This window comes from Hypoxylon trugodes (assembly GCF_022578975.1).
Source record: "Hypoxylon trugodes strain CBS 135444 unplaced genomic scaffold F4822scaffold_4, whole genome shotgun sequence".
NCBI classification, from domain to species: Eukaryota; Fungi; Ascomycota; class Sordariomycetes; order Xylariales; family Hypoxylaceae; genus Hypoxylon; species Hypoxylon trugodes.
In genome coordinates, this window is record NW_026250019.1 from 1,257,773 (window position 1) to 1,272,769 (window position 14,997).

The 14,997-nt window shown below is 45.6% G+C and overlaps 2 protein-coding genes across 2 annotated transcripts; one reads left to right on the forward strand and one right to left on the reverse strand.

The window, feature by feature from the left end:
- Positions 1-9,585: 9,585 nt before the first annotated feature.
- F4822DRAFT_206337 (uncharacterized protein) lies at positions 9,586-10,813 on the reverse strand. Its single transcript, XM_051453804.1, has 2 exons — positions 10,336-10,813; positions 9,586-10,254 (listed from the first exon to the last, which is right to left on the reverse strand). Exons 1-2 carry the CDS (start codon positions 10,484-10,486, stop codon positions 9,773-9,775), a joined length of 633 nt encoding a protein of 210 aa, XP_051315395.1. The 5' UTR covers positions 10,487-10,813; the 3' UTR covers positions 9,586-9,772.
- Position 10,814: 1 nt separating this feature from the next.
- On the forward strand, positions 10,815-12,525 carry F4822DRAFT_206310 (WD40 repeat-like protein). The gene is made up of 2 exons (XM_051453803.1): positions 10,815-11,243; positions 11,313-12,525. The coding sequence occupies exons 1-2, from the start codon at positions 10,999-11,001 to the stop codon at positions 12,508-12,510; spliced, it is 1,443 nt and encodes a 480-aa protein (XP_051315396.1). The 5' UTR covers positions 10,815-10,998; the 3' UTR covers positions 12,511-12,525.
- The last annotated feature ends 2,472 nt before the right edge of the window (positions 12,526-14,997 follow it).

Here is a 14,997-nt window from a genome sequence, read left to right on the forward strand (position 1 = left end):
ATGCAGTCAACGTCACACGTATGTAGAACTACAGGAAAAAGATGGATATATATGGAGCTAGAAGACATCTAGAGTTCTTGACATCATCTTATTTGGGTGGTCTGGATTGGGGCCGCGTAGTTTTTTGACCTATTCGTTGACCGCTAGAATTGAAAATGCCTCCTTCTAGTACATCGTAGGCCTATTCGGCTTTACTAGCTAAGCTTTAGGTTCGTGTACATATGTACAAGACGATTTGCGGTCTACTAGTAATAACACTACGAAACGGTCCGCATTGAGAAATAACAATTGCCGAGCCGTTAAAAGGATCCCTAAGTACTTGTGAATTCCCACACGCGGTGAGGATGGGGGTTTAGTGAGATGATAGGTAGGAATATTCAAGTCGTCAGAGTCGAGGTTACTGATAGGAGCAGACACCCCTCACACACCAACCAATCCTATGAGATGGTGATTTTTTTTGATACCACGCCGCAGTCGTACACATTGCTCTTCCCGCCTACCTACATATCGGGCCCCCAATCCAATCATTTGGGGAGATCGAACTAAAGGCCATACGGCAACCTAGGTGGCTGGTGATTGACTTGTGAGAAGGCAACATACTTACATAAACGTACATAGATCGCTGGCAAGGAGCACGGCCCCTATGCGGGTAGAGTTGATGTGACATGCATGCATTCATGGTCATGTTGTGAGTACATATACATCTATGCTAGGATTGTTGGGTACTAACAAGCCGTGATAGTTGACGTGAGCATGGATATAAGCTTTCGAAGTATATTCCTCCCGGCCATATTTCAACCGTCCAGCTGGTGCGGGTGTAACGATAGTCTAAACACACCGTCATGGTGTCATCGGTATGTATAGAAATACGTGATGGCTATGTTCGACTATAGGGATCGGGTTTTTAAGGGATCGACGAGCAAGGGTCGTAAAAAGGCCTTACGCGGCCAAGGACGTCCTTCTTTATTCGGGAACTCCCTATTAGCAGGATGCCCTCAGGGTTTTCAAAATAGACCTTCGCAGTAACTACCTATGTAGTCATCGGTTCACCCTGTTTCATTGATCTTCGTGATTGCTCGTTCTAGTGAGTTGACTAAAATAACTACCAGGGAGTCATTGATGCCTTATGCCAAAGCTAGTTCCTGATCGGATGCCCAAGTTTGGGTGTTTAGAGCTGACATTGACGCACAAAACTTCAAATACATTGGTGGAGCGCAAAGGTAATAGATCATTTTCACACTACAGGCCGCTTGATAAAGAATGGCTTGAATGATGATCAGGTACATCCTAGACGTGCGGAGTTAAGACGGGTTCTCTCATGCCAAGTCTCGACACGGGTGGTTGAATTGCTTAGGCCGGGGAACTTTCGTCCCGCCAAGTCAACAATCCATTGAGATGGGAGTCTCGTGCTTCTAGAGCACTGCGTGGTATGCAGTCCCGACTTCAGATGTGACACGTCTATCCGAATCTTGGGGAAAGGCAACCCAAAGGGAGCAAAGTACCGAGCCACAAGATGTCAATCGGAGGTTTCGGCCCATAGGCCCGCAAAAAGGGTTTCAATTGAGCAAGTCTCGAATGGTCGCCTCAATTCCATAGGTTGGGAAAGTCTCCAGTTTACGTTTATTCCTACCGAGAGGCACAGGGTTATATTATTTATCAGCAACTACAGGTAAATCTCATCCATTCTTTGATATGTAAAACGTAGCCAATTTTACGCCGTATCTAAATATTTCATTGAGGATCAAGGGTGTTCCTGTCGCAGTATTGTCGTAGGTAAATGAAGAGTTCATAAGACCCTGTTTTGGACTGATGGGTATTTTCTCCCCTTCAAATCACCTAATCGTGGCTTAGATATGTTTGTCGTGAATCGGTAACACTTCTGGCAATATGTGACATCGCTCGTCTTCAGCCTTGTGCCACTGGACAATAGTTCCGAGACGTTAGGGTAATTCAGGCAAAATACCACACCACGGGAGTTGTAGGGGCAAGTGATTAGCCCAGTACTAGTTCAGTTTTCCGACTCCGTTGACGAGGCTGTCATGCCACTTTTCGTCTCTAATTGCAAGATTTGACTTCTTTGTCGAGGGGCCTTGCAGCTTTGATTATGCAGCTTGGTTGATCTTGGCTGTTTCGAAGCCGACCAACTACTTACTGGGTTAAGGATTTTTAGAGGCATGGCATGGCATGAGCAAGGTCAATAAAAAACATCAATGACCCCTCAGGCGTCATCATCGGTGGTTGTCGGGAGATTTCAACCGATTATGACCACCCTCTTCTATAAATCCGCATTTGATAGGCGCCGAAGCGGAGAGTCATTGCTATGTATTTACATATAGGCAAGGAAGATGTTTGGCATATGTCTATCTGTACCGTGTTTGTGGTCCATAGGCCGTTATGCCCCGCAATTCACGTCGACCCCTTGTTGGAAGAAAATGTTTACTCGTTGGTGGCCAGCTGCCAGCCCATGACCTTTGAAGTTACCAAATCTAGCGACCTGCAGAATATTTAATGTCCCGTCATACAGACCTAATAGAAGAGATAGGCGGCGGTTCATGCCGAAGAAGAACCTACAAAGTCCCTTGGCCATAAAGCAATACGATGTTATAATCCTATCAGCAAAAGAAAAAACTACACCTGCTTCACCTACCTATAATTACACACATATGTACAGCATGTAGGTAGATCATGCGAAACTAAAGTAAGACCCTGACATGCTTATCCATGTATGTAGACTTACACCTACGGTACATACATATCTGTACATGTAGTTCACCTAAGCCTTCTCTTGTATCACGACGTACATACCTAATGGAAATTCCATCAAGTCTTGCGTAATTCTAAGCCAAGTAAAGCAAGCCGGGCTAAGTAAACCTGCAAGCTTGATCAATTTACACGTGCGCACTAAATGTGCTAGGTCAGACCATACTAAACAAGTCTCCCGTCGTAAGCGATATTTCATCTGCTTCAAATTTCATGCCGTTAGGCTGAAGATCCTGAAAAGTTGCGAAGAGCTGAATGCATCTACGAGCTATCAAGCTACCTAATTATTACCTAGTACTTGTTCTTCTCGGTTAAGTACGGTCGAGCCGCACTGACGTGCTGCTCCGTGTGTACCATGTTGGCGAGTTCCTACGGAGTCTTTCAATCCCAGACCTTACATAGCGCCGAGCTGGGTTAACCTTGCGACATTCAAATGCGCAATCCTTCTAAATATATCAAACATAAGATATAGTAAATATTCTGATATGCATAATCTTATTCTTCGTGTATATGGTATTAAGCGAGACCAATATCACAAACGGGACAACGGTAATTACAGAAAATTATTATTGATTTCGAACTACATACGTCATTATTAAATTCCAAAAATATTTGTCAAGCGGTCGTAAAGTAGAATTTAGTAGGTACAGCGACGGGTCCTTTGCCCATTATAAGTATCATAAGCGAGCTGATGAACGGTCCAGGTTCAGTTCTGGTTTTGGTGGCGCCCAATAAGCATCTAAATTGAGTCCCAGAGTCATGGACACGGGAAGATCAAGCCTCCAAATTCAGGGTACTTTTTATGTGTTCCATAGCTATACCCAGCCAACAGTTTCATCCAAGCTCTGAACCGTGCCTCTAAATTCCGTTTTTATGGAGAGCACGGTCCAACGCTTCGGATCCTCATGCTATTCCTTTTATGTTAGATCTTTTGTAGATGGCAAGTCTTTTTTCATTCGAACGTTGGGTATGAATTTCTTTGTTGCCTGTGTATTTCAATATTCCCTTTTACAAGATGTAAAGGCACTACACACAGCAAACATTGCTGCTTAAAGGTCATAGCAGCTTTCTTCCCAACGTTCCCGTCTATGCGAGGCCAATCATATGCATATGATGCGTGACCCCGTGGGGTTCTGTGGCTATGTAGGTGCGACCTAGCTGTAGTCCGATGTCTCAAGGAGTACCGTGTCATCCTGTTGTGACCTTGCCGGCCAAATCTCCGTTTAAGGAGCCGCGAGGTTTACTTCCATCAAGAAAGATTAACAGTTGTTGCGAAAATAAGGATAGACCGAAACGACGATGTCTCTACAATCACACTTCGCCAGCCCTATTATTCTACGCGTCCGCGCAAACTCAACTAGCTCCGTCGGCCTCGTAAGCAACATGTGGTTCTAGTCGCATTCTACCGTCTTCGAGGCCACTTGGGCCTCTCATATCAAACTTAACTAAAGTAGTGGGGAACGGATCATGCTAAACCCCACAAGAGTATCACCGAAGTAGCTTAGAAAGTGCCGCCTTTCGTCCGAATCCAGCTACGGCGTGTCCTAGTTCATGCTTCTATAATTGAGAAGTGCTCGAAGGAGTACCGTATATGGCTAGGCCTAATAAGTCATACGTACGAACGAGTGCGAATGTAAATAAGCTGCGAGGCGACGAATCCATCATGTAATCCTCTATTAGATCTGAATATAAAGCTGGTATAGCATCGCATTATCACATACCTAGGTAGGTACTCAAAATGTGCTGGCTTTACGAGCTATGAATATGCGGAAATAATGCCGTTGCATAAAGAATTTGTGCGTGGAAGAATGAAGTTGCTGATGCTAAAGGTATTAGAGGAACCCTGAATGACATGGCCCAGGCGATTTTGTACCGGTGCTTTATTATGGTTCGGTAGATCAACACACCACAATACCTTTAATATTACTCCATGGTACGGATACATACCTGAGTAGACGTCACTAGGACGAAGGGGGAAGGATATAATTACTTAGATAAGAGACAAACCCGACATGAATAATATGTTGTACATATACATGAGATGCCTCAGAAGGGTTTAATTACCATACGGCACATAATTTTCTGCAGATCACATCTAGACCTTCTAGACCCTTGCGAGAGCACCTGTCAGGACTTCCCCATTTTAGCTTCGTATGCCAAGGACTTCCCTTCTTATAATGCTGCCGGCAACGAGACTGATGGGAACGCTACTGCAAGGTACGCCACTGCAGGTAATGGACTTCTCTATAATTTGAGCAAACTCGTAAAGAAATCTCTTCTTGAAGATCCAATTGCCATTTTACAGTGGAAGCCTATTAAAATACCCATTACGATGACACATAATCCCTACCAGGCACTAGTACTGCTGTCTTGGCCGATGTAACCCTACAAGAAGGTTAGCAGCCTAACCCACAAATGTTATACATGATGGAATTACTAACAAGGTATTGTCAAATTGTATAATACATTCTTACCTGCTTAGAGGTACCTAGCACCTACTAAACATGTAGCGAGGACTTGTTAAAAACTGGTACCTACAAGAAATCAGATGTCGATATCACATGATCTCTGATAATACCAGTTAAGGGACTAAACCACGATCAAGGGTCCCCGCCTTTTTTCACTTGTACCTTAGCTAATATAAGGTAAGACTTGTCACCTTTGAAGCTCAAAATGGCTACCATGCCCTTGTTGATTGGATATCCAAGACGGCGTAAAGTCCGCCACTTTAGGATTCAAGGGTACGGGTTGTCCCACAAACCCCTCCAAGCCCTCGACGCCGTAGGGTATTAATGCTCAAACCATTCGCAATCGGTGATAATGCCCAATGAGCTCATCGTTCTCCTATCCACGTTTCCGTATCTGTTTCCAACAGGATTTCACCTATCCGAGTCGCAAACTCGGCACCAACTCGAGTGGACTTTCTCCTCGGAAGAAAAGTCAATGCAAGGGGGGCGTCCGGATAATGGCAGATCTTCAAGGCAGTAAGCTGACAAAATAGGTAAGAGACAAAAGAACATGGCCATTATTCATCCTGATCAACATAGGAGGCGCCAGCCTCACGGACAAACATGCATCGATGATAGGTGGGGGATTGTCTTAGAAAGCATTCTCGGCTTCATTTAGGTACATTCTCTCTTATCTACCATGCTGAGGTAGAACCCTTGATTGATAGATCAGCCTCTAGCTACGAGGTGTGCCTAATGGAGATTCTTACCAATAAGCCCAGCCTTGTCATAAGTCTTCAACCTTGCCAAGAGCTCCTTCAGAACATCTTAACTACACCAATACTTCGCATCTCCAAGTTAACGTCGAGTTTGGGTTGGTGACTGTAACAAGACGGGAAGGGAACCGACCCCCCACGGGTTTGCCGGAAATGGCATCCTTTTCGTCCAGTCACCGCTGTGCGTTGACACCTTCATTTCGCCGGTTGAAATTGATGCACGTTGGATAGACGATCCTTTGGTTGATAACTACTTCGTTAAGTATGCCTCTAAAGCTACAATTATTGCACTTATACCAACCATCTTAACTTGGTGTTGCGACTGTCAGGCACGTTTCCAATCAGCCAATACCACTGAAGTTGCGTACAATACGCTAGAACTCATTCCTAAAATGAGTGAATTATAAGAAACGCAGATAGCGTCTCAATTTCACATTCTTGGCTTTCCACTTCAAGTCATTCTGGCAATGCAATGTAATGCAATGCAGCCTCCAACTCGCTTCTTTACCACTTCAATTGTGATATATCATTACCAATAACCAGGTAAATTGCACCATGATCCTCCAACTGTCGCTGCCCGTCGCTGTATGGTTGAGCATGAACAGCATTAGCCATTGCCGTGCATCATTGCCGGCCTCGTATATATGGCCCGTCAGCAGCATAATATACCACAGTACATATATCGTACGAAAAAAAATTAGGTACAATTGTCCGCCATTTCTCAGAAGTACGAATGCATTGTATTATCGGTTAATATATTATATCGCAACTATTAAGGTCTCTATTATTCGATGATACCTCTCGCTTAAGGATCTTAACAATCCCACTTTACCCCACGATGCACCGTCACCTGGAGTTAAGTCTTACATGCTTATCTCACTCATCCGTTCATCCATAGAGGGAAGATGGACGCCACGGTACGGTGCCACGGCCCTCTACCTACATCGGGTCATCTTTTTAGCATAACACTTCGCTTACCAAGCTTTGTCAAGTGGTTCAAAGGTGAGAGCTTTATCCAAGCTTACACCTACCTCGCCTTTAATTTCCTCGATTTCGAACATATCGTATTTTCCCCATATGGGAACCCGTTGGATTGACTTAAACCCCTTTCTACTATCAGACGTCCGTATCGAGGTAATGAGAACTAAGATACATATTGCGTAAGATTTATATGGTGTACAATTAGGGCTGAGGGTCATGTGTATGTCCGATCATGAAACGACCTCCACGATTTAGATCTACCATCCAAAATTGATCTTGCAGATATATTATCACCTTCCTTTCATTCGCGTATACCACATTACCACGTAACGATTACCGCCCTTACATGCCGGCTTCGGATCTCGTAGAGGGTTACTCCCTTGCTCGCATAGTAGTAGGTAGTATGAAAACATAGATCAACAAGAGAATAAAATAAGAAAAAATTAAAAAGATTAGCGACCCCTTCGTACGTAACCCCTACATGATCCAATACACCTCCGGCAAGTTCGGAGACAGCGGAACCAGTTCTCTGGACCTGTTCGCGATCGCTGATTGCGTCGGCATCAACCGACCAGCAAGATTTCGGTCCCGATCTACCCTTAAAAAGTTACCGAATATCGCCAGAACGTATTCCACTCTAGGCAAGTTTTGCTATGACTTATGGGCTATTCGAAATTAGCTCATCGACAAGAATGATGCCTGCCCAGAGTCTCACTTGCTACCCAAATCCATAGCACTGGAACGTTACCTTGTCATTTGATGAGGGAAGATTTGCGGCACTCGATGAGAGGAGAAAATAACTAAACTGAAAAAAGAAAAGCTGCGCCCACATGGTCCCCTACCAAATCAACCTATTTCACCACCTAAAGTACCTAAACTACAGCGTATGTAGCCGTAGTGTAGGCGATTATGTACCTATCGCCTATCGCACAAATCCATGCTTTAAATGCTTAGGTCTGGCACAATACGGCACAAAATACCACATTAATGATGGCTAGAAATGGCAAAATTAAGCCGATACATGCCTAGGTACATGTAAGAACCCGCGGAAACCTACATATGCAGTGAGTAGGAAGGAATGAAAAGAGAAAAAGAGGATGATTTGTACAAGATTAGTACATGCGCGCATCCGTTCGATTGTGCTGCTAGAAATCATAGAAAATTTGTTAAAAAGAGAGGAGGCGCGGAAATATACATGACCATTTACATATTCCTACATAATACCTACATAATACAGTCCAATTTATTGGATATCAGCTCCATCTTCTTAAAGCCTCAGACCTCCTTCGCCTCTTTTCGTTTCCTCCAACCTGGTCCTCGGCTCTAATCATGTGCATACAGAAATTGAGTATGGTGGTACATAACAAAGTACCACAAGATATTCAGATGGAAGCGAGCTGGTTGTGACGAATCATTTCCGCTACAAAGTCACATGAAGGGGGTGAGAATGGGGGAAGAAAGGAACGAACGAAAGAGAATTGAGGATGTAGATTATTGCGGTGTGGTTCCCAAGGCACTAGGTATTAGGTATTTTGTCTCCGCTCCTCTCATCTGTCATAACTCGGTAATAGGATTGTGGCATGATTTGATTCCAATCCCAGGGTTCGAACATTTTTAGACCCAGCCCGAGCTCGCATTCCCCAAGTGGAGGATGAGACGTCGGAGGTGGTGAATTACATTACATGAATTTACATACATTTCGTTACCACCACATTGGCCGTCGAAAAGTGTCGAAGGTCCAAGCGATACCCAACCATTTCGCGACCTGCAGCTAGGTTCTAGGGAGCTGACTGGCCTGGGCTGGCTGGGCTGGTTGGCATCATAGCACCTGGGGGAAAGGGAGGGGGGGCATCTGCGCAGATCTGCAGTACTTTCCTGCTGAATTCGGAGACCGCGAGCCACGGCTCGACATTTCTGATCTATCTCTTTTTTTCCTCACCTCTGGTGCCTGCTGCCGCTTTGGAAGGACCACTCGCAAGTACGAGAATCCTCATTTTGACCCAACATATGGTTTCACGGGAAGGAAAAGACGGGATGGGCCTGCAATGATGCGGCCGCAGAAAGGGTCTTTTTACACTCATTTCGGCTTACACACGCATACCTAACGCATGCCTACATACACCACACACTAGCGTTCGAAAGTACACGTACATACATACCTACATACATCTTAGGAACAGGTACACTACAGCAAACGCATGATCAGCAGAAGAAAAAATATCTAATGAACAGATGGATCTACCGTTGGCCGTAAGAAGTTCTGAAAGTGAAATAGTTTGTCTTTTATTTTTCTGCGGCAGCCTTGCCAATCTCGCATCAAGTTCGAAAACGGCAATGAAGATCGTCCCAGCGATCTAGGATTGGCGATGCAGAAAAGGCTCATTCGCACACCCAAACCCTTTGACGCGCTTTTCTGGGTCAAACGGGGTCCCATAGGTTAACTAGCTGACTGGCTGGCTCTTGTTTTGGCTGCTGGACGTCTTTACCCCAATGGGATTTTTCAATTCATACGGCATTTGCCATGGCAAACCCCGATAGGCAAACTCCGAAAAATCTATCACTTTAGCCTCAAGTTGCCTAAAAATACGCATGGATCTCATACCCAAATCCTTCTCATGTTGCGAAGTGACTGAATGAACTTGGCATCGGGCAATTCCTATCAAACTCCGCGTCGCAAAGCTATACTGTGTGTATATACCTACCAAAAAACACCACTCGGGCCGAAGATTGGCTGGTAAGTAGGGCAGGCATTCAGAACTTATTACGCTCCTGTTAAGATTACGATTTCTCCTCGCCTCCTAGTCAAATCTACGCCATAGAATCCACATTTTCAGCTTCGTCCCCTGGTAATCCATCTCGTTCCATTTCCACACCCTCTGTGAAGACCAGGTCGCCTGTCTTGCCTAGGACCTCCCGACTTGCCTCTTCGACTAGGATTCCGAAAGCTAGGAGCGCAGTCTCGTCCATGCTGCGTTCGTTAATGTTTCGGCCGAGAGCTTCGCCCTGCTGTTGCCGCGTTGCGAGCGCCGCGTAGAAGTGGCTGGAATAGGCGTGGATGGCTTTAAGCATATCGCTATCGGGAAGTACATCTCTGCCACCATCGCGTAGTCCTTCGTGGGCTTGGTAGATGTCCTTTTCAGCGTAGCGAACGGGCGCACCGAGACGGCGGAACAAGACTTCTTCTGGAGCGAGAGTAGGGTCACGACGGTAATGACGCGGGGTCCGGATATGATGAGAGGGTAAGTCGGATCCGGAGCCCTCATCTAAAGGGTGAGTAGTGGTTACACGACCTACGAATCAATCTAGTTAGGTATTGTTGGCTTATTCGTGAATGCCGCGTCATGTAGTGGACTGCGGGCTGCTCAACATACCTGCCACCGCGTCATAGACATTCGCGTTTCTTTTGATGCGCTTTCGTCTTCCATCTTCTGGTATATCGGTTTCATTTCCGGTATCTGCGCCGTCGCCCGGTATTTCAGGGGCAGCTAAAAATCGTCTTTCTTTGACACTTTTAGACGCCATTGTTGATTTGAAATATTGAGATGAAGTGTGGGGTTTGACTATGCGCTCCCTATGACGGTATTTTCATTCTCATTTAATCTTCATACCCAGTGCAAAGAGATGATGATGCAACTTCGCACCCCGTATTTTCATTGATTTTCATTTTTAGTTTGCTCTAGTATCCCCAATTCGTTCAGATCCCAATTGAGTTGTTGTAAAGTTACAGCGAAAGTTAGATAGTTAAGAATTTTGATATGAAAATAAAATAAATTCAATGGACACTGGGACTGGTTCGTGTACGTACCGAGCGCCAGATTTAGTGGGGTTTATAAGGAGGGTAAGAGCTCCCCACATCCGAGACTGCTACCGGACATACGTAATTCTTCCGTCGTTGCCTCCCCGCCTGGGAATCTGGACATGCGGCTCTGAGCTCGAATACAACGACAACTTATATTTATTTATTTCATTTCATTTATATATACTACTACGCTGCTCGCGTAGATTAGGGCCCTAGCGGTCTTCCATTCTAATGAATGAATCATTTGCTTTTTGACCGGTCCTCTGGCCGTATTGGACCGAATGTGTTTGCAAGGCTACAGACTACACAACTTTTACACTCGTTCGGACCAGCGCCGGGATTCCGCTTTGATGGCGGCGAGAGAGGTACGGCTGTTCGGGATGATGAGGATGGTTCTGTAGCTGCCGATCCGGCTTCTACGCTGTGGGCCCACCAAGCTGGTGTGAATGCATTGGCTCTTGAACGCTTCGATGGTAGAATGTGAGTATACCATAAAGCCTCGCGCCCTTTGTTTCATTATACATAGCTCTTATGAACTAACAACTCTAGCCTGGTATCGGGAAGCTTGGATGCTTCGATAAAAATATGGGATCTCGAACAATGTGGCAATCCCTCCAAGTCTCATACCTACAAACCCGTCGCCCAAATTACCCGCTCAAATCGAGCCCATAAATTCGGCATAACACATCTATCATTCTACCCCTTCGACTCAGCAGCCTTTCTATCTACATCCTACGACCTGACGCTAAAAGTCTGGGCTACGGACCGAGCTAGTCTCTCAGCTTCCTTTAGCTTAGGCTCTAAAGTATACACCCATGCCATCTCCCCCATCGCCTCGCACCTACTAGTCGCCTGCGGGACGCAACACCCCGCCGTGCGTCTCATAGACTTGCGCTCGGGATCTAACGTGCAATCCCTCTCCAGCAATGCAGGCGCGATCCTTGCGACATCCTGGTCGCCGCGGCATGAGCACGTTCTGGCTACCGGCAGCGTGAATGGAGTCGTCAATATATGGGATATCCGACGGGCCAGCGGGGTCATCGGGATGCTAGACAAGGAAGACAACCTAGGACTCTACTACAACGGGCTTCTAGACCGCAATACGGGAAAAACTCGCTTCCGAGCGTCTGCGAAGGCGCACTCCGCTCCTGTTAATGGACTCACGTGGACCGATGATGGAGCGTATATAGTGTCGGCGGGACATGATAGAAGGATCCGCTGCTGGGACGCGGCGACGGGGAAGAATACACTGGCGAGTTATGGGCCGAGCATTAGGAACAGTCAACTTGCGAGCGTGCCTATGTTCACGTCGCCGGTGGGCTTAACGCACCCTGGGGAAGAACTCTTGTTTTGGCCGAATGAGACGGAGATATTGGTTCTAGATTTGCATGATGGACATGTTATTACGAAATTACGAGGTACAGGACCAACGATATCGGGAGTCAGGTCTACAAACGGTTCACAGCGCACGGTTCGGAATCGCATTACGAGTATTGTGTGGAGAGGGGCGGGAGGTGGTGGAGGCTCGAGTGGCGTATGTATGGGAGGGGGCAATATGGCGGGGGCGATTTACAGCGCGCATCTTGATGGCCAGATCAGGGCATGGACGCCCAGACTGGAGGGGGACGATGCAGAAGATGAAGATGAGGATACGGTAGATGGGATTGGTGAGGAGAGGGCAAGGAAGAGGAAGGCACTAGATGATATTTTTAGGGGTTTGATGGGGAGAAAAATTACTTTTACGTAAGGTATCTAGCCTCTGATCTTGAATTTGCATCTAAGGGCAATGCGCACGTGTGCACCTTCTAAAATTGGTGCTCCTGTGATAATTACGTTTAGATATTCTATACGTAGACCGACAGACTCTCACATATGCCTTTTATTCGTATAGTTCCTATATCCATACCGACCATACGTACGTATAAGTGCGCGTATGCAGGGCGACCCAAGTCTGCAGATGGGACCCGAGCCCCCTATACCGCCCCCAACACGTCTCTTCCTTACCTGCCTACCTAGTTAATATCCTAATGAGTGCGCCTATAGCCTTGGAGGCAAAGTAGTATACAAAAGCTAGCCGACCGACTCTTTCATTATCAAATAGATAATGGATACCCTACCAAGCTTATCTCACCGCCGCTCTGACAAGATCTACATACATAACCTCCTATAGTACTTACATATGTACGTACACTTGGACCACCCTCATCCTGCACGGGCGTCAGCTGTCAGATATGCTCACGTGGATCCACATACACATGTATGTTTCATGTATCTTTTATAGGTATGCGTGTATTCGTGTGTACGCATCCCGGGAATACCTAATGGAGATAGGCCGGAGAAAGAAGTGAGATTTGGTGGGTATAGCAGGTCACGAGGCGGTTTAGGGGGAGTGGGTTATAGAGTGAGGTATTGCGGGTTCGGCTGATTTTTACTTAATACCTTCCGTTAAGAGTGTTATGAGATATATACATTGTGTCTGCTTGGTTGGCAGGGACGTAGTCTGCTAGGGACATGTAAGGCTTGACGAAACTTCCTGCCGGGGGACTGAATATACCTGGGCGCCTACCTAGGGCAAATACTGATTCTGTGGAGCGTTGTAGGTGTAAAAAGTTCTTATTTTGGTGGGTTACTTGGGACCCGGCGGTAAGCCTTGTGCAATTGACTGTGAAAGTTGGTTGGTAGTCGGCCTCTTCCTTCCTGTGCTGACCCCTTTACTGTTACAGGATGCTTAAATCCTGTAGTAATTACAATCTTTCTTTGCTACTTAGGACCATGGATGAATTGGTTGCCCTATTCTCGTGAGAAACGGGCCTGTCTGTTAAGACGTGATGCTAATAGAGCAATTTTAACGGGATCTTTATTATTTTTCGGCTTATTTGACGTTTTCGATATTTGATACCTAGGTATTCTTACTAACCTAATAATGATCAACACAATATCCTCTCATAAGGATGTATGCTTCATAATGAACCTTTGACAACAAGATATACTATTGCAAGTTAGGAAAAGTAGTAATTTGGCTGCATGAACAATTTCATAGGCCGCTCCATATTTATAGAGTATGTGAAAGTCGTACGATCTTGATACAAAATATGTAGATGAGCCAGTGTAGCTGATCTAATTTCTGTATAGGCCTACAAATTTGGGGGCGTGCTTAGTATCCCGCTTTCATTGGTGTATTTCGGTATGGGCAGGATATATACCCAGGAGGTGGTATCAAATATGCGCCATCTAAATCCAATATTCCTATTATTATGTTTTAAGCCTTTTACTTTGTATGAGGCTAACTAGCTGATCGTTGTAATACTCCCGATGATCTGGATAGACTTCTTCCCAATTCTAGGCCGCCGCTCGTCCGGTCTGCGGTCTGGTCGCCCGTTTCCCGCGGCCCGTTAGATCCCTTCGGCATATGCAGCTGGAATCTAGTGCATACTATCTTGTGTGAGTCGTTTATGATTTCATCTATCGTGGGGACTTTATGCTTAGGTGGGTTGCCCTTATATTTAGCAGGGCTGTAGTTAAACTGCGGTTCCTTCTACGATAGTAAGCTAGCATTAGTTTCAACTATGATCTTATGTGAAATATGTGTTTTGTATGGTCTTCGTACGCTTGTATTGCTACAACCATATACAAAGAGTCTCGACTTCTATAGTTCTCACTGCTAAGCACTTCTATATGCCTCTATTTCTACGGAGTTCGTAGATTAGTGTTAGATAAACATAACATTATACTTAATCCAGAACGACTAACATTTAGTTGCCTAGGTAGGTATGGATTTTGATTCGAGACGGATACTCGGAAATCAAACAAATGGTGAGTAACAAACGCGGCAACTGCGCCTCCTTTGATATTTTAGATAGATATCTGTAAGCTATCTAGAATAGAGCCCTTTCTAAATTTTAGTCCCCGGGGAACCTGTGAAGGGGGTTGGATACGCGCTGCGGAGCATTTGGTCCCTGAATATTGCTAAGCTTCGTTCTTATACTAAATAGTCGGTAGATGATTCGGCATGACGCATCTATCCGTAGACCGCCTCGAAAGCCACCACGATCTAACATTCAAATCTTGTATTTTATAAAGTGAGGCTGTAGTTTGACAGGTCTTGGGGGAACTCAACTTCTGTAGATCCTTCGAAGAAGACCCTAAGATCAGCATAGGAAATCTACTGTCATTACGGAGTCCGGAGTGAGGAGTAGGCGTTGACGGCTAGACTAGCTCATAGCCTATATCCACT

Bases quoted from the DNA above. Each gene is read 5' to 3' on its own strand.
- F4822DRAFT_206337 (XM_051453804.1), bottom strand. From the start codon at position 10,486: ATGGCGTCTAAAAGTGTCAAAGAAAGACGATTTTTAGCTGCCCCTGAA. The intron at 10,255-10,335 runs GTATGTTGAGCA...ATTGATTCGTAG, and splicing joins TGTCTATGACGCGGTGGCAG to GTCGTGTAACCACTACTCAC.
- F4822DRAFT_206310 (XM_051453803.1), top strand. From the start codon at position 10,999: ATGAATCATTTGCTTTTTGACCGGTCCTCTGGCCGTATTGGACCGAAT. The intron at 11,244-11,312 runs GTGAGTATACCA...TAACAACTCTAG, and splicing joins GAACGCTTCGATGGTAGAAT to CCTGGTATCGGGAAGCTTGG.